The sequence below is a fragment of the Mesoplodon bidens genome (assembly GCF_964165515.1).
Source record: "Mesoplodon bidens genome assembly, chromosome: 7".
Lineage (NCBI taxonomy): Eukaryota > Metazoa > Chordata > Mammalia > Artiodactyla > Ziphiidae > Mesoplodon > Mesoplodon bidens.
Window position 1 is genome coordinate 11,386,646 of NC_138164.1, and position 27,375 is coordinate 11,414,020.

A 27,375-nucleotide genomic window follows, 5' to 3' on the forward strand; every position below is an offset into this window, starting at 1 on the left:
AATCCTGCTGAGATAAAGAGGGCTCTTCTTAAAGGGACTATTCTTCTGGGAGTACCCGGATCCCCCTCCTCTAGAATCAACAGTATGGCTGGGTGATAAACAAGAGGCAAGGGCAGTGCAGTAAGGAAGACAGTATCCTACTGAATAGTCTTGGACCCCAGAACCAGCCAGTCAGAGCCTTGCAGCAGTCCTTGAAGCCTCAGCCCACAGTCTTTCAGATATCCATTCTCTACACCCACCAGCAACACTCCCCACCCCCATCCCTTCTTCTTTCAACAAGTATGAACTGAGCAGCTACTGAGTGCTGGTCATTGGTAAGATTACTGAGCAAAAACAAAGACAGAATCTCCTTCTTCATGGGGTTTAGAGTTTCACAGTGGGGACAAGCGAATTAAGTCATCATATAACTAGATCTCATGTTGCAAGGGAAGTAGGGCTCAATGAGCAGTTGGTCATCTGAGCAACCAGAGAAGACGGGACTCCTGTCGGAAGCTATGCACCCAGCACAGCGTCACTCCCTGTCAGGGTGCCAAGCGGGGATTAAGTGCACACTGGGCCTCTCCAGCTGCAACAGAAGCCACACCACCCATCAGTCAGGGGCCAAAGGCAGGAGGAGGGTATAATTTACCTATCGAGCACCAGCGTTCCAGGCAGGCAAAAACATGCTGTCTTCCAGCTGTTTGTGTATCATCAGAAAAGAAATTAAGATGTCATAGGAAGAAATTAAATAATGCACATGTTGTCTTGACAGGCTGCCAGATCCTGCTTGATCAGAGACTGCCCACACCCAGCCCCTTTCAAGAGATCAACTAGACAGAGATGAAGGAGGAGATGCTGCCTTACCAGTTGTTTTTCCCCGGTAGAAAATCTTCAGGTCCATGGGCCCCGTGAGCCGGTTCGCCAGAATTGCCATCTCAGACCCGCTGTATTTGGAAGCTCGGAATATGCTGAGCTGTGACCAGTCATCCCAGTAGATCTCATTCTAAAAAGAAAACCTTTGTTTGTTAGTCAGCTCTTCTGTCTTTTTCTCTGGACCCTCATTCAGAACAAGGGCTCCAACGTGCAGTGGACACCTAACATTCACTGGCTGAATGATCAGCCTGATCAAGATTTGACTTAAATGCAAGAGCTAGTGATTTTAGCCAAACCTCACCAAATATCCACACTGAAGGAACTACCCAAAAGAAACTATCCAGTAAGCATCCGATGAGTTTGACCACAAGTTGAACCCTTCTATAGAAAATCTGAACAACCATTTTGTCTTCTAGAGTCGAAGCACAAGTGACAGGCCACCCCCCGGGAGGCAGAGGTGGGACAGGGCTCATCTCAAGACATCAGGGAATGAAGAGAGCAAACCTCACAAGAGACCAAGACACAGAGCCAGGGACTTCCCTGGGGGCGCAGTGGTTAAGAATCTGCCTGCCAATGCAGGGGACATGGGTTTGATCCCTGGTGCAGGAAGATCCCACATGCTGTGTAGCAACTAAGCCCACATGCCGCAACTACTGGGCCCACGTGCTGCAACTACTGAAGCCCACGCACCTACAGCCCGTGTTCCGCAACAAGAGAAGTCGCCGCGATGAGAAGCCCGCGCACCGCAATGACGAGTAGCCCCGGCTCACCGCAACTAGAGAAAGCCCGTGCGCAGCAACGAAGACCCAATGCGGCCAAAAAATTAAAACATTTTTAAAAAGACACAGAGCCAAAATGAGGCTACCGATACTGAAAGGCAAGCCAGGAATTTTCATGGGATGCAAACTCAAACTCTGAAAGGTGAACAGTGAGCACCCTGGACCCCTGGCAGCTCTGTCTGGCATCCCTCCCTATGGGCAGAAAGAAACTGCCTCCAATTCAGAAATGAGCTGATTTTCTAAGTTAGATAAGCACCTCCGCAAACACCCGGAGACAGCAGGCTCTACACCTAGGTCTGCTCCTAGCTACACTGACAGGTTGCCCGATGCTGGAACAGGTGAGGCCTCACCTTAAAGACGGCAATGGCATAAGGGTGCGGGAGGTTGTCCAGGATGACAGAGCGCTGCTGGCCACTGAAAGTGATCCGCTCGATGCAGTCCAGGTAGGCATCCGTCCAGTAGATCCACCGCTCGTCCACGGTGATGCCATTGGGCCACTTCACATCCTCTGACACAAGACGATAGGCAGCCGAACCATCCATGTTGCTCCGGTAAATGCCAGGCCTCATGTCCCCCCAGTCGGTCCAGAACATCACCCTGGCCAAAACCGGGGAAGAGCACACATCCCATCAGAACTGGGGAAATGGGAGTTCAAAAACTGCTCCGAGGGGCTTCCCTGATGGTGCAGTGGTTGAGAGTCCGCCTGGCAATGCGGGGTACACGGGTTTGTGCCCCGGTCGGGGAGGATCCCATATGCCATGGAGCGGCTGGGCCATAAGAATTCAGCCAGTTAGTTCAGCATTGTTATTATAATCTCTAATTCTAATAGGTAAAGCTACTTAATTACTTGGCCCACAAATTCTTTTATTGGAATTTATCTATGGATATAATCAAGTTATGCAAAGACAATGTACAAAGATGTTCATCACAGCATTGTTCATACTAGCCAAAAATATATATATAGGTGTGTATACACATATATATTTAGGTGTATATACATGTATACACACAAAAATGTTAATCTATAAAGTGATACATTATGGTACACACAAAAGAATATTATGATGTCTAAAGATCTACATGTGCTCACATAAAACAATCTTCAAACCATATTAAATATTTTTAAAACATGCAGAATAGTAAATATCCTATAATCCTTTCTGATACGTGTGTGTGTGTGTGTGTGTCTGTGCTTAGAGGGCATACACATGTACATGGGTAAAAATAAACTCTGAAAGATAACTGTTAACCAAGAAACTGTTAACAATGATTACCCCTAAGAAATGTGAGGATGAAGAGTTAAGAGAATGGAGGAAACAAATATTTTTCATTTCATAAACTTCTACTCTCTTTTAATATTTTTAATCAAATGCATATCTTATTTTCAGAATTTTCTTTTAAAAATCAATCTAATTCTCAATCATAAATGCTAGAAAGCCTCATCCAGAATTTCCCTTTTAGCTCTGTTTCCTTAAGTTAATAATAAATTAATAAAAAGCACCTCTGCATCTCCCAAATGCATACAAATTGCTGGTAAGAAAACACAAGCTGGTGGGCAGAGAAAAGAAGCAAGGGGTTAAATGTGTGTATCACACGTTAAACTCAAGATAAAGACTCCCTACAATATCCAACTATGTTGGCCTATGTCCAGAGAGACTTTTAATACTACCTTTTGTTAGAGAAACACCCCACAGCTGTGAGACATCTGGGTGCCTACAGAGATTCTGATGCTTGCTAATGGAAAGGGGATGGAGTTAGCTGCCCAGGATGACTAAGCCATGGTTCCAAGACTTGCAGGTCATAGACTATTTCAACCACAATCATTAGAAACAAGTTTCTGTCCAGCAGTTTGCCTTTCCATGAGAATCTGTCTGTTGCAGCATTGGACACACACAGATTTCCTTTGGGACCACACTTACCCGTCTTGGGGCACGAGGACCAGAGCCCTGGGCCGATCAAGCACAGAGGAATTGACAATCGTGAGTCGGAAGTCACCATCTGGATTCCCCACCTGACAAATAAAGGAGGTGAAAAGGCCAAGATGGGTCTGAGCTCCTTAAAAGACCCACATTACAAAGTTTCCTACTTGGCTCCCTCCTACAGATGGGTCCCTTTATGGCCGCCTGATTCCCCTACAGACTGATCTGGAAACCTGCCCTGATCTCCAGCCAGAATGAGTTCTTCCCTCCTCTGGCTCAGGTGACAATTCTCACACAGTCTGATAGCGGAGCCAGTGCCAGCTGTGCCCCCAGTTCTGGGGGCTTGATGACCTGCATGAAGTAAGTGCTCACGGTGTGTTTACTAACTCCACCCGCCTCCGCTGCTCCGAGCTCCAAAGTCACCAATGGCTCTGCTTTGTCCACAAAACAAATTCTCAACCTCACCGGCTTGCTGTTGAAGAGTCTCCACAGACTCTGCTCTCTCCACATTCTCTCCTCCACACAGGCTCCTACAACTTTAGGGAGGTTGGCCTTCCCATGGTTCCCCAAGCCTGATATACCTGCTCCCGTCTGCTCCCGCCATATCCGCCCCCAGGCCCACCTGCTCTGCTGACCCTTCTGAGCCGCCTTGATCAAGGGGCAGCCACTCTTACACCATTTCACACACAGTATCTGAGTTGTACACTGTGGACGCGTGTGGACACTAAAGCTTTACCTGCACCCTTCTAGCAGAGCGCCGACCACACTCAATTAAAAACAGGAGCGGAGGGGCTTCCCTGGTGGCGCAGTGGTTGAGAGTCCGCCTGCCGATGCAGGGGACACGGGTTTGTGCCCCGGTGTGGGAGGATCCCACATGCCACGGGGCGGCTGGGCCCGTGAGCCATGGCTGCTGAGCCTGCGCATCCGGAGCCTATGCTCCGCAACGGGAGAGGCCACAACAGTGAGTGGCCCGCGTATCGCAAAAAAAAAAAAAAAAAAAAAACAGGAGCGGAAGAGTAATAACGAGACCACCGATGCACCGCTCAGTGTGTACCCGGCGCTGTGCACCTTTCCATTCCCTTCTCTCAACCGCCCTGTGAGGGGAACACTCCAAGGATCCCCTCCTCGATCAGGGCTCAGCTCAGATGTCCCTGCCGAAACACTTCCTCTCCCCAGTCACACAGTCACATTGCCCCATTTGATGCTCTTTGCAGTACGTGGCACCAATAGGACAGATGGACTTATTTCTTCATTATTTTGCTTCCTCCACTAAAGCCTAATCTCTCTCAGCACAGGGACCTGTGTGTCTTGCCTCCTGCTCTATCATCACGACCTAAAACCATACCTGGCACGAAGCGTGCCCGAAAACAGCACTTGTCAAATGACTGAGCGGATAAAGCAAGCCTCATCTTACAGATGAAGAAACTGAAGCTTAGAGGGGATAAGAAACTTGCCCAAGTCACTTAGCTACTAGAATAAAGACTGATCCCAGGTCTGTCTCTCGAGTCTGTGGCTTTTGTCATGCAACTTCCCCCATCTCTCTGGGTCTCTCTGCTTCTACTGTGCCTTCCAGTAAACCACAAGTCATGTGTCCCCAGTGAAATCAGTATAAAGAGGTGCGGAGGCAGCGCCTCCCACTGCGTCAGCAGGAATGTGCAGGAGTTGAGCACGCCTAGGAGACCATGACTTCTTACCCTCCTAGTGCCCTGCGGAGCTCAGGTGCAGATAGGTGACGTGAGGATACGGGAGCACCTACCTTACAGGGTGGCTGTGAGAAGTGAATCAAATAATTCACGCAAAGTGGTTCCAACAGGGTTTCTCATCATAATAACAATGAAGAGGATGGCAATCACGATATTATCTTCATTATGCTAACTGACGGCATAATACTCGAGTGTGGATGTTACGGCATTATAATAACGCTATTATTATCATCATCGCTGTTACTACTCTACGCTTCTGCTAGCCCAAATATAAGTATTCAGGTATCTTAATGAAATCTCTGTTTGACAGATTCAGGCACCCCGTTCACACACTGGACCTCCATTCTCTGCATTTCTCAGGGAATCTCCGGAGGAATTAGACACACTGGCTCCTGCCTCTGTGTCAAATCTGGCTCACAGCCCAGGGGCTCCCCTGCTTGCATAATTAAGGACATACCTCAATCTTTTTGAAGCCAGAATCCACCCAGTAAAGTAACTGGCTGAGGGGTTCAAAAGCCAAGGCTTCTACTGTCTCCAGGCCAGAACTGATGATCACCTCTTGCCCTGTACTCCCGTTTAAACAGAGGCGCTGATGAGGAAGAAAGAAAGAAGAAATGGTGTGAAACGTTCAAATGACCTCCAGCCAGATCAGTCCCTTCGATGGGAACCCACTTATTCAATTGGCTTGAAGGGTGAGGGCGGAGATGTTTTATATTCGTAAGTGTTCCAGACGCATGAAGCTGGTTTTTAATAAAAGCATTTCTAAGATGGATTATGGCTTCCTGTTTGCAACAGAATAACTAAACAGAACTGAATCTTTTATATCACCTTGCATTATCATCGGGAACACCGGTCACTGAGCTGTGCTGTATCACAGTAATGAGGTGGAGATGACCAAAATGCATAAGTCTGTCTGCTTTTAAAATAAACGAAACCAGACTGCTGTTATTTTCAAAATCCTGTGTCTGCTTTTTATAAAAAGTCTTTCCTCCCTCGGGAGGCTCCTAGCCATGAGGTGCTGTCACTGGGACAGTAACGGGCAGCGGTCACTGCCACCCCTCCACCAAACCCTTTGGATACCCAGGCCCTGTAAAATTTCTGTTGGGTTGGAAATCCAGATAAAACTTGCTGGAATTGCTTTTCTAAAAGGATTAAATAAGCAATGAATAAATATCAAATAGCTCTCCTTTAAAATGCATGGGTCTGAGTGTACAGCCATCTATCTGGCCTGCATGGCGACTTTTACAGCTTACTTCCTGGTTCTTGACTGTGCTCAGAATAGCTGAAATGGATAATTACGTGAACTATGGAGAAGTCAAGTGTTACTATATCACGGCTTGGAAAGAAGAATGCTAACGAGGCAGTGCGTACGATAGGGAGGGACTAATAGTGCTATATACTGAGTCCTAAAATCTTCCCAGCAGGTAAAGGGAGACCTCACTTATAAGCAATACCACAGACTGGGAGCTCCCTCTGTCCTTCCTACAAGGACAGAGGTAGGTAGGGAAAGAACATACTAAAACAGAAAACTGAAAAGTGTCATACGTTGGCCCTGAGAAGAGTTACAACTTAAAAACCTCCAATATCCATCTCCTTGGGCCACTCTGAAAGAAGCTTACCAGGACCGGGCAGTTACGAGGCACAGCCCCCGGGAGCAGACCCAGAGTGGACGCACCTGGATGATGTCTAAGGCCAGGTCAGACCAATACAAGCAGTTGCGCTCATAGTCGAAGTCCAGGGCCACCGCTGCCCGCAGCCCGGTGAGAGGCAACTGCTCGGTGGCTCCGGAGGTCAAGTCGTAGCGGTGGATGGACTTGCGCATGGCGTACAGGATGAACTCGTTCTCCTCTGCACAGACACACAAAGACGACAGGGGGCCGGACCTGGGGATGCTGGACGGGTCCTCGCATGTCTGACCCTCTTTTTTCTCACCCATAAACCTCAGAGCCATTGCACGTGGCGTGGGTCAAGTGAGAACGTAGGAATCCAGACTTAGAAGGTGGGTAAAGGAATCACATTTCTGCCTTGGGCAAGTTTCTTAAACTCCCGTGAATCTCTGTTTCCTTTGCAAAGTGTCTACTTGTTACATTTTTTAAAAATCTAGATTCCCTCCAGTCGTCATGCTCCAATAGCTATTCTTCAGAGCTTGGCCTAAAAGTTTTGGTCACACTTGACAAAATAATTACACCAATCAGCACGTTCCTCCTCATCACAGGACTGCATCATGTGGCATCATAATCTTGTTGACTAGAGACCCCAAGTCACTGAAGACTTACAGCTAAGTTTCCTAATCTATTTACTCACCCATTCAACATTGTTCACAATGACATAGAGCAATTATATCACCCTACGATATTTTCAAAGCAATAATACATTCTTGGCCACCTACAAAATGTTTTACAACACAATCATCACAAAGATTCTTTTTCTACTTAAATACTTACACAACGCACATACTAATGTACCAGACATTGTTTGATCCCAGTAACAACTGTATAATGGAAGAACTACTATTAACTTGATTTTACAAATGAGAAAACTGAGAGCCAAGAGGTTAAGTAACCCACTCAAGGTCACACAGCTAGTAAGTGGCAGAACCAAGACTTGAACTCGGATGGTCTGGATCCAGAGTCTATGTTTTAACACCCAATGGTGCCATTTTTCAAGACATAGAAATAGAAGCCCAGAGTGCTTACGAGACTGACTTAACGTCAGACAACTAGGAACGTGAAGAGCTTGTGCTCTCTCTCTTCCACTTAGGGAACAGCCTGGAAAACATCCAGATTCTTCCAAGGGAATGGAGATGAGCAACACACCTGGATCCATATCTGGGGCATCCGTTGTGACAACATGTTGCATCTGGGACCAAGTTGCAAATCTGGATCTGTCTGCTGCATGCCTGCACGGTGACTGTGGTTGTTTTCTCTCTCTCTCATCCCATTCATTCAACGAGTTAACATGTCCTAGCCACCTCTGCTTTATAAAGGGTTCAATATAGATAATGCACCCCCAAAATATAAGTCTACCTACTATTTTTTACCAAAGGTAAATTTGACTTCTTTTCCTTCAGTATTACTTCACTTCAAAAGTATCTAAGCTACCACCACATGATAACAAACGCCTCCCTTTGGTTTGCAAGAAAACCTTCCCACTGTAATTCCCAGGGGATGGAATAGTCAAGATAAAAAGTGCCGAGCTTGTAAATGACATTGGAATCAAGGATTCTCATGGCAGCTGCCACGTGGAGATGCGGAGACACATTCACAGCAGCAAGCCCTTCACCCCACATCTCTCTACCATCTAGAAACCTCATTCTGTTGCTTTGGGTTTTTGGTTTTTTTTTTCCTTCTAACCAACTAGTGCCTTTTGAGTAGAGTCTGAGTCCTGAAACACCTGCCTTAGGATTGGGTGTAGAGGAACAGACAGCATTTTGTGTGTAATTCTTAACTTAGAAAAGAAATAGAATTCTTGGTAAACCCCAGCCATACATGAGCCCAGCCTAGAGATGTGCGTTATTATCCTAATCTCAAAGGAAGAAAAATTACTTCACTTTAAAAAATGCTTCCAGACGACCAGATCACCTCATCTTAGCAAACATATTATGGTTCCACGTGAGTCCTATAAAACCATCTTTTCCTTTCTTGGTACATCCCTGCCTTCTGTTCCATGCTTTAAAAAAAAAAAAAAAAAAAAAAAAAAAAAAAAAAACCTTTAGGAGGTGGCCTGCACTACAAATGAGATTTTTCCACTTCGTTCCCTATTCTATCTTCTCCTATCAGAAGAGAAAATAGCTTTCCTACCAGTTTAGACAGTTTTAAACAAACTGTTTTGTCCCTCGCTGAATTACCTTCAGAAATATTTATTACCAAAGTACCTACTCCAGCCCCTTAAGAGCGATCACTCAAACCCTGCTCACCCAAGCCCTCATCAATAAAGCTCTCGTGAGGGGACTGTTTGAATATTATCTGCTCATTTGTGGGAATCTGCTGAAGCCATGTTCTTCTGAAGTCTCCACAGTGAGGGATGTTAATTACTCAGTAATGATGGAAGATTAAATTAAGGGACTAATGAGCTTAGCATGAAAAACACCAGGGCAAACTGGCGAGCACTGAGCAGGAGAGGGCTGCTCTTCCCTGCCCGCGGAGGACGAGGCTGTTCGCTCATGCTTCCTTTGGCGCGGATGGCTGTTCCGTCAGACGCCACCACCACCAATGGAGCCAGCTCCAGTCACGCACCTTCCCCAAGAGGCATGAGCAGGAGGGAGGGCTCAGAGGGAAGAGAAGCCCTACATGCAAAAGACTAGAAACAGAGCAAAGAAAGGAAAGATGCTAAGAGATTAGCTCTTTGTTAAGGTATCATAATTTCATGTCTATATTACAAATACCTCAACATGTGCCATCACCACCAAATCAACTTGAAATGTTTGGAACACATTATACCTCTATAGCATGTGCACTTGCTGCAAAAGTTTCCCCCAATGAGCATGCACATGGTCACCTCAAAGAGTGGGAATGACGTTCATTTGCCACTTGAGTGATGACCAAGGAAGAGCATGAGGCTTAGAGTCTGAATTTTAGCTTTGTCACTTACCAGATGTGTGACCTCAAATAAATTGTTTAACTCTCTCCTCTGAACACGCTTCCTCATATTTAAAAAAAAAAAAAAAAAATGGAGCTAATAATATCTGCTTCACTGGGTAGTTCTAAGGACTAAACTGATAACGCATGGAAAAGTACATTAAAATGTGTAAAATTCCATTAAAATATTAGTCATAATTATTGTTATAAGAATTAAGATACATCACTTAGCTATTTCCCAGAAAGCCATGAGTCTCTTTCTATGACAAACAAACAGATCAAGGAACACACAGAAGGCCTAAGGGTGCCCTCAGCCCCCCACGCCTAGAATACAACAGATGCCAAATAAATATTTTTCAATGAACAAAAGGGATTTCCCTCCGAAAATGTCTTCCATTCCTATAAAAACATAAGGTTATAAATAAATGTTGTTTGGATACCATGCTTAGGGGGAAACGGGAGCTCTGAGATGCCCATTCTTTCCCTCCAGGAAGTTTGAAGAGCCGGGTGAGATCACGGGAATGCTTCAACAATGTCTCGACAAGACAAAGGGAAGAAACCACGTCTCACCTGCCAAAGGACACGGCACCAGCTCTCCTTCCAGGCGTACTTCAACATCTCCTCCACTGCAGGTGTCCCCAGAAATCTTCCGATAGCTGTCACCAACCCCCCCCCACCAAGAGCAAGAGGTCAGAAACATCAAAGAATAGTCATAAAGGAACATTTTCCCATCCATGGACAATACAGCTTATCTATTCATTTTCCAACAGAGCAAGAAGAAGGAAGCTGAATCATTCTGAATTGCTTCTGCCTGTAAATAAATGAGGCAGCCCAGACAATTTGGAGCCCTGTCCCAGGCAAGAGTTTCACATATACCGTTGATCCTTGAACAGCTCCAGGGTTCGGGGCGCTGACCTACCCGCCCCCCCAACTGTAGGTAAAAATCCACGTAGTACTGCTACCTCTACCTCAAAATCAAAGGAATTCATAAATGACTCACCCAAAGGCAGGAACTCAAATAGTCTGAATAGAATCAGGACTAAAGCCCTAGTTCTTTTGATTCTACATACTGTGATCTCTCATCGAACACAAACTTTCCCCCACCTTAACTTAAAGATCTGTACAATGAAAATACAGGTATCATATTTACTGAAGAAAATCCACATGTAAGTGGACCTTATATGCATTTCAAATGTGTACTGTTCAAGAGTCAGCTGTATCTCTTCAACACAATGCTCTGAAGACGTGCACTGGCTGAAGTTTATGACTTCAGAAACAACTGGAGTTGCAGAGAAGCTTACAGACTTGCATTTTTTCCCACGGGGCTAGGGTGGGGAGATGAGTTTGCAAACATCGCAGTTTTAAATATCACCCAAGCTACCTGAAACCTGCTACCTTGGAATTCTGGCATTTAGAGTATGCAAGGAACCCAGGTGGTCCTCTGCGCTGTCCACGCCAAGTGCAGACCCGCCATGTCCCAGACATGGCAACCTCTGTGAGACGTACCCTCTGGTCCTCCTATAAGCAGAACCCACAGGACAAGGCACAGGAGGGGAGTGCGACTTCCCAGAAAACTCAGGATCCGGAACACAAACCTCTAATAACAAATCTTCACTCATCTTGAAGCCGAAGTCACTGAAAAGGCAATTGGGGCTCGGTAAGGCTGCTGGTTGACACACTTCAGGTATTTTGGGACCCTCCCTTGCGACGTCCACCCTACTGCCCACCACCTGTATTGTAAGTTACTCAACATGTCCCTTTAACGAATACTATTTTACACTAATGCATTTTCAAAAGAAACTTTATAACAGAGCCGTAATTGGAAAACCATTATCATATGCCATAAATAGTCAAAAAACGAGACAGATCATGATGCCAAAGACAAAATAATACTGAATTTTTTTAGCTGGACCCAGTTCCCTGCCCAGAGACTCTGGGCCTGCCCTCTCTTTGTTAAAAGCAATTGGCAAATGTGAAGAATTACTAGCATCCAGTGAGACTTTCTCCTTGACATGACTGGAAGGATTAAAAGAGAAATTTAAAGGAACCGTCTTTTTTCTAAACTAAGGATTCAATGTTATTTAACAGCATGTCCACCTACTCCCTAAAATCACCGTGGGGGCCTCCTTGTGCACTTCGGGACCCAGACCTTGAGTCCACAGACCTTCTGCAATTTGGGGACCACATCTCTTCCACACTGGCCAGCTAGCCAGGCAGAGTCCTGGGGTAGGAAGCAAGGGGTCCCAGGTCTAGTCTTGGCCCTGCCCTTGTCTGCGTGAGTGGACGGCTCTAAAACGAGGCAGCTGTACTTGCCACGGTCTGGCCCAAACCATAAACTCGTAATCCAAAGGGACTTTCCCTGTTGATGTGCTTTACCCAAAAGCCTTCACTTACTCTATTAAGTATAACACCTACTACAGGAAAAGTATTAACAGGTACAGGGCAAAGTGGTTCGTGTACGTATTACATCACAGTCCACATTTAGAACCCTGTAGAGCATTTTTCAGAAGGGAGCAGTTCTATTACTGTACCAAACACGTTCCATTCATTAAATCCAGTACATTTTTACGGAATGGCTGCTTTAAACCTTTTGGGGGACTAAGTAGAGCATTAATTACTCCAATGGCAAAGTACTCTTCTTGGGCAGTTTTTTCAAACTATAGGTCATGACCTAGTGGGCTGTGAAAGCATATTGGAGGGTCCAGACCTGCTTCCTCCCCTCCCCACAAAGAAATTGCAAAATTCATTGCACTTGAAAGTAAATCTTACCTCATAGAACTTCTGTTTACATAGATGTGTGTACGTGTCTACATACACAAATATGTGTAGGTACAGGATCACACTATAAAATACATTGCTTACTAGGAGTTGCAGTCAAGAGTTTGAAAACCACTCTTATTGGCAACCTGGGGGAATATAAAGATGTACAAGAAACTACTCCTGAAATCAGGGAACATATAGGCAAGTAACTGTGCTTCCCACGGAGGCCCGAAAGGACTGTTGGAAGTAAGTACAGCTGTCCCTCAGGAGCAGGACCAATGGACAGACACTGGGAGCTCGCCGATTCTCACTTCCTCTCTTCATGTCCATGTCAGACCCTGCCGTCCCCACTGCCACAGGCCAGTGCCACCAAAGCTTTCCAAGAGCCATGCAGTCAGGCTGGTTCCTTTCTAGAAGCTACAGCAAACAGAGGAACTACAGGATGCCCTGAAACACACCCTTCACCATTTGCATGGTCATCACCCCACAATCCCATCTGGCCCAAAGCCCAAGTCCAAGAGGGGCAGGGCAGGCCGTTTCCTGGTCTCAGCCTCCAGTGGGTTTTAGCTGAGTGGGCGTGGTAGACCCATGGGGGCCAGGCCCCTGGCTTTTGCTTTTGGTTGTTGCTATGGCTGTTTTGGGGGGATTTTAGAGGAAAACAATGATTTTAGAGAAAAAGCATAACAGTGGTCATCAAAAAAAAAATCAAGATTTGTTAGATTTTCTCACATATTCTTCATTTTGTCTTATTTTCAAGTATTTAATGGGGATAAAAGAGGGAGGAGAGAGGGCTTGTAATCTTTTCCATGATCAGGGTCCCCAAAGTCTCAATCCAGTCGGCAGGGAGACCTCAGACCAGCAAAATTCCCTCCGATTAGCATTACCATTTAGGGTTCTCTAAGGGAGGGCAGAAAGCAGCAAAGGGGCACTGAGCGGACATCACTGGGAACACTGAACAGCTCTGTGCTTCTGCCGTGGAAGCGTCTCCATTGTTATCTTAAGACCACACAGGTTTCGGAGAGGATGCTTGTCTTCAGCTGTCTAGAGCCCTGCTGCTCTGAGGGTAGCGTTTCAGAGAAGCAGCCTCGGGGTCACCTGGAGCCAGGGCGACTGCAGGGCCCCAGGACAACCAAGTCAGGACTTGTATTTTAATGAGGTCCAAGATGATTCACATGCACCTTCCAGTTTCAGAAGCAGTAGTCTAGGACGGGAATTGCCTGAATCTGGTTGGCTGTTTTGTAAATAAAGCTTTATCGGGTCACGGCCACGCCCATTCATCTAGGCGGCAATCTCGATACATAGGCAGAGCTGAGGAGCTGCAACGGAGACCACATGGCCTGCAAAGCCTAAGACGTTTACTCTATGGCCCTGTTCCCACCTCTGGACTAGAACACATCCAAGGTTTTTGGCTTTAGTCAAGATAAGTGTGGCTTCCCAAAGCAACCTTTGGTTTCTTTATGCTTCGGCAACCACTGAAAAATGAGTTCTGTGCTTATGATCAGTACCCATGCTCTACTGAGAACCCTGCAAACCTGGAATGATTTCGTGCTGGACCACAGACTTGGGGGACTGTCTACGGGCCCTGAGACCCTATGTCTCTACTGCTAGCATCATCTTCCTAAAGCTAAGCTCTGTTCTGGTCATCAACCCTCCTCAAAAGCCTCCAAAGACACCCTCCTGCTTACAGAATATGGTCCACGCCCGAGTCTCCACCCCACCGTAGTCTCTCTCTCTCTTTTCAGCCTCATCTCCACTCACTGACCCCCAGTCATACACCCAACAAGGCATCCAAACTAAACCACCAGCTACACTTTCCTGTTTCCACACCTTCACGCTGCCGCTGCATCTTCCTGGAACGCTCCAGTCACGTATCCAGATGCTTCTTCCTTAAAGCCCATCTCAAACAGTGTTGCCTCCAGAGATTTCCTGATTCCCCAGCAGCAAATCCCAGTCTCCTCTTTCCTATCAATAATGCCAGTAAAAGCACCCATTCCTCCTCCAAGGTACCTGCATCTTCCCGTCTCCTGTTACAATGATTTGTGTGCCTGTCATTTCTTCCACAATGTCAAGCAGTGCCTTGGATATTTTACTCGAGGACTAATGAATATACAAATATATATATATATATATATATATATATATATATAAAACACTAACCCCCCCCCTCATTTCAGATAAAGAAACAAATTCCCTCTAGAATAGGGCTCCTAACAAAAAGGAGTTATCTACAATCGAACCTTCAGCGTGTTCCTTTCTTGGGTTGCCCTCGTAGAAACAAATCCCAGAGTGATCCATTCCTGCATAAACCACTGCAACTTGCCTGGGTGTCACACCTCCACCACATCACACGGCTGTAACAACTAAATGGAATAACCTGCATAAACAGTGCCTAGCACGGTTCCGGGCTCATAAGAGATGCTTAATAAATATTTGTTTCCTATGATTCCCTCCCTTTCTTCGGGGAAGGGACCACGCTCTAGTCTGTTTCCCACACCGGTGAGTGACCAGAATAGAACTCAGTCCCTGGCATGGATGTAGAACCCACCATTCATAGTCCTGTCGGGTACAGGAGCAGTTGGACAGGACCACCGGCCGGTCGAAGTCTTCTCCGTTAAAGCACGTGGCGTGGGGGATCCTTCGTTTGAAAACCGTCTTGTGCCCTAGCAGACACTCGCTGCCCCGCTCATCAGACGGGGACCACAGCTTGTAGTCGTTCTCTGTGCAGGGAACCCCTGAGGAGGAGGAAATGCAGCATTACAGGCAGACCCACGCAGGGTTTCCTGCCCTGCCCGCCCCGCAGCTCAGCCACCCACTTCCCGTGCCTCCCGTTACTGCCCAGCGGGTGTGCAGGCCTCCGGAGCCAGCCTGCCCCTCTAATCAGCCGGCTCTGAGGCCGGTCAGCAGCCCCCTGGCGTCCCCTGAAACACGGATGTCCATCTGAGAAAGATGGGAAGAAGCAAGCAGCCTTGGTGCTCACTGTCTACATTTCTGAAAGAGTTTAGCAGATTCTGCAGTTTCCTTTAGAAACAGGTACCCAGAGGCGTTTATCTCCAGGGAGTTAGGTAGAGGCTGAATCCCTGAGAGATGGTATCACTCAGGAGTACTGACCCCTGCCTGCTTCCCAAGGCAGCATGGACGCATCTGGTAGTATGGCCCACGAGCAAGAGAATTCGCTGTCACTGCTCGGAAGGTATGGGATCTTCATGAAAGGAGGCTGAGAACTGGTCAGACAACCTGGACAGTCATTCCATCTACCCACATCCACTCGAAATTTAAGCAGAGTGGTTTCTACAGGAATTCCAAAGTACACCAATGTCTATACTGGTAGCTTATGTCTTTTTCATATGTGTGTCTTTGGTCAGATTAAATGTTGCCTGAAATTGATGAACTACTGTCAACACCATTCCAATCAGCAAGCAGTTATTAAACCCTTACTGACAATAAGGTTATCAGGCCGTCCAGTGGGCAGACTATAAATATGCACAGGGCAGGTTCTTGTGTCTAAAGACCTATGATCTAGTTGATGGGAGAGGACACACCCAGAGTGACAGACACAAATTTGTAATTCAAGGTGTGATGAGTACACGTATGCTAGGGACACAGAGAGAAGAGGGGAGAGATCTTTTGGTTGGGATTAGCAGTCAAGTGTATTGGATCCTGATCCATGAGAAGGATTTAACGTGTGGAAACTGAACCCAAGGGGCATTCCAGGCAGCTGGAATAATGTCAGCCAAAGCAGAGAAGTTGCCGAGGGCAGGGTTACATGGGGGTGAGGAACGAAGAAGTAGGATAAGGAGGTTCACTCTCCCTGCTCGCTTATTTACAGGTCCTGGGTCTGGGCTGGCAGATGGTGATGGGACCCCAGACAGCTCTGAGAGGACCCTGCATCACTAGTAGTAGTTGCCCACTGAATTTGCCAAACTGGAACTGCTAATTTGGAAGTATGTTTTCCAAGCATTCACTCATTCACATGTTCAGCACACATATACGTAAGCCTGCCCTGTGCCCGTGACCGCACAGGAAATGAGGATACAAAAGACAACACGTGGCCCTATTAACAACTGCCCGAGCAACTGCCTCTGAATCTCTCATTCACTTACTGCATATGTGCCCACCTTCTTCAATGGATCACAAACTCTTCCCAGGGCACAGTATCTAAGCTGATGCTTTGGTCAATAGGTATTTCCATGCAAAGGGCCGAGGAGGCATCAGCTTACCCAAGGCATCCGTGGCATTGACCTGGAGGATCAGCCAGCTGTGGATGTTCTCTTTGTTGGAGCCAAAGATGGTGAAGACAGTGCTCTTCTCGCCAGGCTCCGTGAGGAGCCCGTACACAAACACCGGCTTCTCGGAGAAGATGAATGTTTTCCAGGTCTCCCCTTCGTTGGTGCTGTACCTGCCCAAATGCAAGTAAAAGGATCCTTGCGGTTAAAGTCTCTGGGGCAAGAGCTTGGTTTCCAGATAACATCCATCTGTAAGAGGAACCAGGGCTCCTTGGAGAAGTGGCTGATACTGGGCTAAAGCCGGGCAAGTTTAAGGTTGTGCCAGGAAGGGGGGAAGTGCTCACAGATGGATGCCGATGACCCAAAAGGACATGGGAGCCAACTTGATGGGGCTCCAACTGGCCAGTCTGGGAAAATATGAACTTAACAAAGAGAAATGATGGTAACAGATAATACACTGAATGAAAATAGGGCATGGGTCTCTAAATGATACCAAAAGGGAAGAGAAAGGGAGGAGGGAATTTTTTTTTTTATTATACTACAGTGCTACCTAATAAATGTTGAATACAATGACAGAGGAGAAAAGTGACTGTACTATAACCCCCCACTGTAACAACCGAGTCAGACAAGAGGACCAGAGTGTTCACACGGTCTAAAGATATCAACTCACACTCACTGCAAAGGGGGAAATGTAACTTACAGCAGACAATCTGAGGTACAACCCTCAACAAACTTAGCATCACTCACAGTGGTTCAACCTGACATCGTGTACCTCCTGGATAAAGCACCAAGGATACCACATCATCTAGGCACTACTATTCCATGCGATTGGACAAATTCAGAATGTGGAACTTTCTACATGACAACTGGTCTGGATTCTTCAAAACATCAAGGCCATGAAAAACCAACCAACCAACCAACCAACCAAAGAGGCAGAGGGCTTGTTATAGATTAAAAGAGATTAAAGAGGTATAATAACCAAATGCGATATGTAAACATGGACTGAATCCTGGATTAGAAAAAAAAAAACAAAACAGCAGCTACAAATAGTAAAGGACAACTGAGAAAATATAATAGTCTATAAGTAATACTGAGTTCATGATCATTTTCTTGGGTGTGATAATGGCATTCTGATTGTGTAGGAAAATACCCTAACTTCCTGGAGATATGTATATGTTTAAGTATTTAGCTATAAAGGGGCACAATAGCTGCAACTTTCTTTCAAATGATTCCCCAAAAAAAAGGGTGGCTGGACAGAAAGATGACAGATAGGACAGATGGCAAAAGCAGAGCAAACGGACAAAATGTTAACAATTGGTGATTGTTATGGGAGCTGTAGGGGAAGGTCACATGAGTAATTTTTATACAATTTTTCCAACTTTTCCCATAGTCTTAAAAATTAAAAAGTTGGAGGAAAGTGTGTCCTGAGAAAAGTCTCCAAGACAGACTACATCAGAACAAGAAAGCGAGGCCTTGAGAAAAAAAAAAAAAAGCAGCACTGAAGTAACTGTATTGATTTCAAATTATCTTTTGTATCAAAGAGGAGAAGGAGAGCAAAGTGTGCCTGATATTTGCTTCATCACCCAGTAAGCTGGCGAGATGCTCACCATGAAAAACCACTCAATTAAGAGGGGGTTCATGAGGGTCACAGAGCTACTGGGTCTCTCAAATCCAAATTATATACACAATTTTTCTTTCACTTTTCCCATGTTTTTGAGATAGTAGTTTTACTCACTCAGGATCTTAATACTTGATGTAGTTCTTTTTACAACATCATTCAATCCAAACACTTCCTCTTGTCTTGAGATTACTAAAATTGGCACTTCTGCAAGAAGTACTATGGGTTAAACCTAGTGGTGGGGCTACAGGGCTATGGGGACTAAGCAATCTCCTCCACAGATTTCCTAAGAGGAGAAATTCTCTTCTGGCTGATATGCTTTTGGTTTAAGCTAACTATGAAGCAGACACAGGGATAAGGTAACTCATTAAATCTCTTTCTTGTAGCAGGGTGATGAGCGAAAGGCTTAGTGCCATCTTTAAAGCAAACTGAACCAGCAGAGTCAGCCTATTAACCAGACATGATGGGAGCTATCCGTGTGATAATGCCGGAAGTCTGCCTATTTGCACACTGCCTAGGTAATTCTACTTAACAGCTCCTCGAACCCGAGATAACCTCAGGAAATGAATCATCCCATTTCTTGAGAAGTTCCCAGCAGACTTTGACCATAACCTATTAATGAGACTAAAGAGCAGGTGCCTGGCCGAGTACAGCCCTGAACCTAAGAATAAACTGTGCATTAAAAAAAAAGTGCTTTTTCAAAATTTTGGAGACATGGTAGTCACATTATCAACTGCAACAGTTAAGGGAACATCTGTTCTGGACCAAATTCTGACCTCCAAAGGAGAACTTGTGCTGGTGAAGTGAAAGTGACAAGAACCTTGCAAGAAAACAAACCAAGCCATCTTTATATGCCTAACAGTCGTGAAAGAGGACGTAGGGCCCCAGCCCTTAGGAACGGAGAATTCAAAACGTTCAAACAGAAGTATAGACATATTCTCATGGCCAAAGCTCTCAAGAAGATGGGACTATAATATAATAATAACATAATATAACCAAAGCTACACTAAATAAGTGAAGCAGTGGTAGACACTCAATTTAAAACACAAATGTGTGGCTGGAGAGAAAGGTCCTTGATGAGCTCAGACTTTTAAAAAAACATATTCAAGATGAGAAAAGAGTCATATTAACCATGGGCAAAAACTTAAAGAGCAGTAGCAATCTGCTAATTAATTCTAGCTGTCATTCTTACAGCTAGTAATCTGTAGAAACAGTGGCCAAACAACTCAAACTCAAAATTAAGTCAAGGATTATGCTTCAAATTCCCAAAATAATTGGGAGATTAGTGGGCAGTGAGACGTGGGTTGGTTACCCAGCAAGTTCTATAAAGAATTAGAAATGGAATAGGCTCATCCGTCTGATGGTTAATGGTATAAATAGGAAAGACAGAAAAGGAGGCAGTATTAGTTAGTCAATTTCTATTTTGGTTTTGGCTTTATTAAAGAGAATGATCTTCAAACTGGACAAAGCAGAAAAAAAGACGGAAGTTAAAGGAAAATGAGTGCAAAATAAAGCACATTCTAGGGAACTGAAAGATTTAAAGGTATGATTGCAGAGCTCCTTTTAATAATCTCTAAAAGAACCACGAGAACAGATAAAGATCTCAAGACTAGATGAGAAAAAGTAGTTTTATTTCCCTTAAGAAGAAAAAGTTGTTTCAAGAATGGAGTATGAAACAGTTGATTGGAGAGAACTTAGACACGAAGGAAGTCGGAGCTGGGAGCTCAAATTGTTTCACACACAAGTCACAATAAATGAATCCCGTTTCCTTTTCTCAGGGTAACTCTTGATTTCAGAATAGGGTAATGATATAGGGCAAAGAAAAACCGTCTTAGGGTTTTTATTAAAAGAAATTGAGTGTCTAGGATGATGCTGTATCAATGCCAACGTGACGCATGTTTCAGGCTGCTGGGGACAGATCTGGGCTCCACAGCTTAATCCTCTGACATTGAGAGGAGGGTCCAAAGGAGAAGCTAGAGGGTGTAGATTCAGGATCCTACAGCACAGGAGGGAAGGGACGGGGGCTGTTTGCCATGGAATAGGAGATGCTCTCAAGAGGACAGGGAGAGGTCCTCATGCATCTGAAAGGCTTTCAGGCAGAAGAGAAAATATCTGTTGGATGGATCTCCTGGAAGCTGAGCCCACTGCATAGCAACGGGGGTGAGAAGAATTTGGGCTCTCTCTGACCTGAGAACTTGCATTCATAAAGGAATGGATGAATAAATACTTAGTGCACGAACAAATGAACAACAAATTGTCCAAAGTGAAATGGAAGCTCCTTTTGATTTGGCAAAGTCCCCATCACTAGAATTATTCAAGCAAAGACTTGGGTGATCATCCATCACAGATGACAGAGAGAAAATTCCTGCAACGGGCAGTGGAAGACAGAACCAGATGATTTAATACATCCAGATCCCTGCTGGGGATCTCCCCGTGGACATACCACGGCCACTTCAGTTCAACTTGTCCACATCTGCACTCATCCTATGGCCCTTCAGGCCAATTCCTTTTCCTCTGCTTTTCTATGAGTGATATGATCATCTTGCCCTGTCACCCCCCCATCCCCCCTGACACCGTCTAGTCAAAAAGCAAGTCCTGAACACTTAGTCCTCAAAATGCTTGGTCCCCACCTAAGCAGCATCTCTCACCTCCAGTCTTGGTCCTTTTAAATTCATGCTCCTCAACTTGCCAGAGCCATCTTTCTACACTAGCCATGTCATTCCCCTATTTTTACACCCTCAGAGGGACCCTATCATTTCAAAAGCAAAGTCTAATGTCTCTGGTGTGGCGTGTAAGGTCCTCAGGGGACCTGGCCCCTGACCACACAGCTAATGCAAGCCTCATTCCTCACACACACACCCGCGAGATTTACATTCTGTCAATACGAAAGAGCTGCACCTTGCACTCTGATTCATGCTGGTCTCTGCTCAAGCTCTTTCTAAACCTGGGGTGGCATTCCAACGTTGCTTTTTACCCTTGAATTCTCAGCTCAAGTTTCCTCTCCTCCCAGAAGCCTTCTCCTGTCTCCCAGATAGCATTACGGGCCCTCCTTCTGTGGCCGCCCTGCATCCTGTGCTCACCTCTATCTTATACCTGTGACGGAGCAGGACCCTATGGGACAGACCCCTCCCCTAGGTCCTCTGCTATAGCTCCTCTCTGACATATCTAGATAACAGTATATGATGCACATTTCCTGACTTGTTTTACAGATGCTAAAAACCACCACCAAATGGAAGACATAAACTACTCGATGACCATGAGCACGTAGCCTACTGGAGCCTAAGGACAGCTAATGTTAACCCCTGTTGCACCACCTTGTTACCTCATCACCAACCAATCAGAGAATTGTGCAGGGCTGATCACATACCCTGAGATGCCCCTCCCTCACCTGGCCTTTAAAAATGCTTTGCTTGGCTTCCCTGGTGGCGCAGTGGTTGAGAGTCCGCCTGCCGATGCAGGGGACACGGGTTCGTGCCCGGTCCGGGAAGATCCCACATGCCGTGGAGAGGCTGGGCCCGTGAGCCATGGCTGCTGAGCCTGCGCGTCCGGAGCCTGTGCTCCACAACGGGAGAGGCCACAACAGTGAGAGGCCCACGTACCGCAAAAAAAAAAAAAAAAAAAAAAAAAAAAAATGCTTTGCTAATACCCATCAGGGAGTTCGGGCTTTTTGAGCACTAGCTGTGGTGCCGGACTCCTTGACTGATGCCTTACAATAAACGCTGCTCTTTCCTTCACCACTACCCAGTGTCAGTAGATGGGCAAGTGGACCCAAGTTTGGTTCAGCAACATACCTACTATATTTAAATGACCTGATTTTGCGAGCGTCTTCTACTAGGGCTGCCTGCCGTTCATCAGGAATAAGACCTCTTACTCACTTTTCTGCCCCCGGCACACAGAGGGGCATTAATTAATGTTTTTTTGTTAAAGGAAATTAAATGAACTGCACTGTATTTTCTTTTTTTTTTTCTAACCCCATCTCTCAGTTTCTCAACAGTTAAAGGTTGATAAGAATACCTGTTCCTCTATAACTCACAGGGCCAAAGACACCACATGGGGGTGAGAATGAAGTGGGGGCGGGGCTGGCTCTCTCTGCAACCATCCAGGTAAGTTACTAGGAGAGGAGGTTCCGCAACCACAAGGACAGGTTAACCGCCATCTCCCACGTTCCAGAACTGTGAAGCTGCTTCCAGAACTCAGGTCCAGAAAAGACAGCTGCTCTGCTGGGTGTAGTCTTTGCAGTGGCGTTTCAGGACTCCCCAGAGGGAAGCCCTCTGAAATCTGAAATCTCCTATGAGGAAAGATGCTTTGGGGAAAGTCCAAGGTATTATTAGTAACTACCAATATCATTATGCTGACAGGCAAACCACCAGGAAGAAACGGAAACTGATCTCATCCCTCACTATCAAGCCGACAAGCTTGGGTTTGGGTCCGTTTTTGGTCAGAGTGCAAAAACACAACAGCCCCTTCTCTGAAAAACACTGATTCTACACAAGAATGACCTGCAACCCCTGAGCAGGTTCACGGTGACAGCATGCTGAACGAAGGGGTAAGTGACTCCCAGAAGAGGTTCTTGTTGATTCATTTCAGACGTGTGGAAAACAGGAGCAAAACAAAGCGTTCCACTTCCTACTCTCACTTGCAATTAACAACGACAAAGAAAACAGCCTCAGTGGAGAATCAAGGCAGAAGCTGAAACAAGTGATCATCAACTCTTAGTTAAGTATGCTAAACAGGGAGAGAAAGACATGAATTATTTAAAAGAACAACCAGGGACTTCCCTGGTGGCGCAGTGGTTGAGAATCCACCTGCCAATGCAGGGGACAGGGGTTCGAGCCCTGGTCCGGGAAGATCCCACATGCCGCGGAGCAACTAAGCCCGTGTGCCACAACTACTGAAGCCCGCGTGCGTAGAGCCCGTGCTCTGCAACCTACAACAAAGAATAGCCCCTGTTCGCCACAACTAGAGAAAGCCCGCAAGCAGCAATGAAGACCCAATGCAGCCTAAATAAATTAATTTAAAAAAAAAAGAACAACCAAAAAAAAAACCACCCCAAAACTTAACTCTTACGTTAAGCAATGTTCCACCCTCTGTCCCCACTAAACCTCTCACTAGGGTTACTGTTGTTACGGCTTCCTCCCTAAGGTTGGATAAGCTTTGGGTCGGAAAGCTCTTCCCCCGGCCGCTCCTTCCAGCTGGCTCAGAAACATCTCAGAGCCACAGTGGGGCTGGACGGCTCCCAAAGGATGCCTCATTCACCTCTGCATCCTTGGTTCCTAGAACAACATCTGGCTCCTTGTGGATATTCAACAAATGTTTTTGTGTAATTGACCTGAAATGATGCTTAACAGAAATATGTTCCATTTCCATCCAGCGTGGACCTGAACTCTTGACCGTTACATTCTCACCAGATTGCACACATCCGGGGACCCCTACTCATGTTTGAGCTCCAGGGACTGTCATGTACAACAGAGAATAACGGAAGTGCCCCCACCCCCGGGGACTGCGATTGCCACGCTACCCCACCCTTTCCAGTTTTATAAACCAGGAAAAAGATAAGCAATCTTGGAAGACTAAGTGCGCATGACCTATTTACTTGAACAATCAAATATTTACTAAGTGCCTGCTAGCCTGCATAGAATAGAAATCCTTGTCTACAAAGACCTTGTTAATGAGTTGAGGAAACCAGGCATATAATGAAAAGGTAACTAACAAAAGGAGGCAGCATGTGATGAATGCCAAATCAGTGAGACAGCCGCCAGTAAATAGTATGAGACTCAAAGGAGGGAGTCATGGCCATGGCTGGAGAGACCAGACTTAGACGTGTCTGAAGTCCTAGACCAGCAATAGAAATCCAGGTGAGTCAGAAGCAGCCTTCACTCATGTGGTTTAAGGATCTGAACTAATTACAATATCTATTTCCTGCTTCTCTTCTGATGAAGCTGATAGCACACAGGTCAAAAGCAGAGCAGCAGGAGAAGCAAGAAAAAAAAAAAAAACAACTCTGAGCCACATACAAATGCCAGGTGGCTACACTACGCAGATTTTGGCCAAGCTCAGACTGATATTTGGGACACACGCACCTGTCAATAGGAGGCCTGAACATATTCTCATATTTGCAAATGTTTTATTTGAACCATACCTACAGACACCTCCACATGACCTGTGCAAATAGAGGGATGCTAGAGGGTCCATATCCTTAAAGTCTACCACCCCAAAATCATTGTTCAACATCTGCCGAGGGCACTGTGATTTTCTGGCAGCAGGTCTATTTTCCTGATCATGTTTTCCTGCAGTCAGCTAGCAATGACGCTGCGTTCCCCGAGCACATATGCACCGACAGATGGTGTAAGAGGACCAGAATCACATTAACTACTCCAGAGAAGCCAGCTTGGAATGCAAATGTAATCTGGAGGAGCATGAAACGGGGAAAATCAGGAACTGTCTCTGCAGTTTGACTGCCACACACAGAATGAAATGTATTCCTACGGAGCCAAACTACATCCCCTACCGTACTTCTCAAGGAGCATTGTGTACTTGTGTTATCTCACCACTAGAGGATGGAATCCTTGCGAGTGAAGGAAAACATCCTATGTCTCTTTAGATACACATCACCAGGCACCAGCAGTGCTCGTGAAATGTGTGAGATGGGAATTAATAAATTAATGGATAAATAAATGACACGAATGTGGGAAGCATGTACTCTGTGACTGTCCTCATTTGAGCACACGTCAATCTGAATGGGGACACAGTCCATTGCGTACAAACAGGACTTCTTCTGACTCCTGGCTCTAAAGCAGCCGCTGACCAGAGCTGCACAGACCAGAGACCAGCCAGGTGGAGCGCAGAACACCGGGACTTTGCTTCTCTCTGCTTCTTGGAGGCCAGGTCACTCAGCACATGTCCAATTAACCACAGGGGAAACCAGCTAAGAGCTCTTGTTTCAAACCACCCACCTCTCTCTCTTGCTGCTGACCCTGTTTCTAAAAGGAAACAAGGAAAAGAAAGCTTTCTCCCTCGCGTTAAACAAGATGATTATAGGAGCTCTCTCCCCCTCCTTTAGCAATCTGTCTCACGGGTTCAGCCCAAAAACAAGGAGAAGTGAGAGATGGTCTGTCCCGACCGAATGTTAACAAAATTAACTTCTGTCCTAATTCAGACTAAAGTAATGAAAGAATTGGTTCTGATAAAATCAGACTCAAGAAAGCAGAGGTTACTAACTCTTGACATTTTTGCTTTTCAGAGGAATATACTGCAAAGAGTACAGAACGTAATTTAAAGACCCGAGTGCTGGTCTTGTCTGTTATTAACAAAGGGGAGGATCTTGGGCAAGTTACTTTACCTTCTGAGCCTCAGTTTTCTCATCTAGAAGATGAAGCCATTAACCCCAAATGTCCTTTCCAGGTCTATTTGCAAGAACCCCAAAACCAAAGGTATCACAGTAAAAGTCACTTGGCTATCAAGTAATATGTATTCTGAAATGACTACTCATGTATCATTATTATTTATTATTATTATTACTCATTCTATGAGTAACTCTGTGTCACACACAAAGCAAAGAAAGACAAGTTGAAGAGCCTCTAGTTAATTTTTTAGTCATTATTAATTTATATTTATATAGAGCTGTGTTTTTTCAAATCAGTAAAATTATTTCATTTGTTCCTCTCTGAGATAGGAAGGGCAGATTATCATTCCCACTTAATAAACAAGAAAAATTTAAGTAATTTCCCAAGGCACAGATTGTGCTGTCAATAACCTAGTGCTACAGAGATAATCCACTTATAATCACAGAGTTAAATTTCTGGGAGAACAGTGTGATATTAAAAAGCTTCACCAGAGACACTTACTTCAGCTCATTGGTTTCCATGCCTTGGGCGATGGCCATGATGATCCCACCATGGTCTCCCCATGTGTAGTAGTGAGGTCCAGGAAGAGCCTGAAGAGAGAGAGCCAGTGCTGATGTCACTGCCATGGAGATGGCCGGGCATAAATGGTACACACCACACACACACGTGCACACACACTCAGGCACACACACACAGCAGGGATATCAACCACCTGAATACAATTTTTCCATTTCCAGAGCACTTCACAGCCATTATCTCATCTGATCCACACAACACTGGGGCTGGGCAGAGCAAGTTCTCACATCCCAATATTTTTTTGCCAAATGAAGAAACTGGGGTTCCTATTAAAGTGGCAGACTGTAAACGGCAGAGGCAGGAGTCAAACCCACATCTCTAACCCTCACCAAGCAGCTATTAAAAATTAACCAACTAGAGTTCTGACTGTGACAGTATAAGCCCACTACAGCCCATCCTTCTTGTTAATTACAACTAAAAAATTTGGACAAAATATTCAATACAGGGCTTCCGTGGTGGCGGTGGTTGGGAGTCCGCCTGCCGATGCAGGGGACACGGGTTCATGCCCCAGTCCAGGAAGATCCCACATGCCGCGGAGCGGCTGGGCCCGTGAGCCAAGGCCGCTGAGCCTGCACGTCCAGAGCCCGTGCTCCACGACAGGAGAGGCCACAACAGTGAGAAGACCACGTACCACAAAAAAAAAAAAAAAAAAATCAATACAAAAAGACAGCTACCCGAGGCTGCTGAAAAGTAAACAAAATAAGGCAGCTTATGAAGGGGATTTAAAACCTGGAGAAACTACCCAAACAATTGGGGCTTCCTGGTACACCTGTGCCCTGAGGGAATGCCCCAGCCTAGAATACATTAGTCCCAGCCAGGCAGCTAAACCTTCAATGGAAACTTTCTGCCTAAGGAGTCAGGAAAAGAAGCCCCTGCATGACGGAGAGAATGTAGATGGAATCCCAGAGGGGAGAGCATGAGGAAGTAAACCCTCTAATTCTGTGGATGGACTCACATATGTTTCAGCCTAACCCCTAAACTGTATGTGTGTGGAACAGACCCATACTAGCACAGAAAAGACTTAG

At 45.7% G+C, this 27,375-nt stretch overlaps 1 protein-coding gene across 1 annotated transcript in view; it reads right to left on the minus strand.

Annotated features, from left to right (window-relative positions):
• The window catches only part of SORL1 (sortilin related receptor 1), a 162,666-nt gene that overhangs the window by 65,832 nt on the left and 69,459 nt on the right, over positions 1–27,375 (minus strand). Inside the window, exons 12-21 of the mRNA XM_081241421.1 lie at positions 26,276–26,364; positions 16,808–16,986; positions 15,136–15,322; positions 11,337–11,465; positions 10,401–10,486; positions 6,929–7,101; positions 5,711–5,842; positions 3,551–3,642; positions 1,982–2,228; positions 844–982 (exon numbers count right to left, since the gene is read on the minus strand). Coding sequence (XP_081097547.1) covers positions 844–982; positions 1,982–2,228; positions 3,551–3,642; positions 5,711–5,842; positions 6,929–7,101; positions 10,401–10,486; positions 11,337–11,465; positions 15,136–15,322; positions 16,808–16,986; positions 26,276–26,364 — 1,453 coding nt within the window. The remainder of the gene's footprint in view (positions 1–843; positions 983–1,981; positions 2,229–3,550; positions 3,643–5,710; positions 5,843–6,928; positions 7,102–10,400; positions 10,487–11,336; positions 11,466–15,135; positions 15,323–16,807; positions 16,987–26,275; positions 26,365–27,375) is intronic.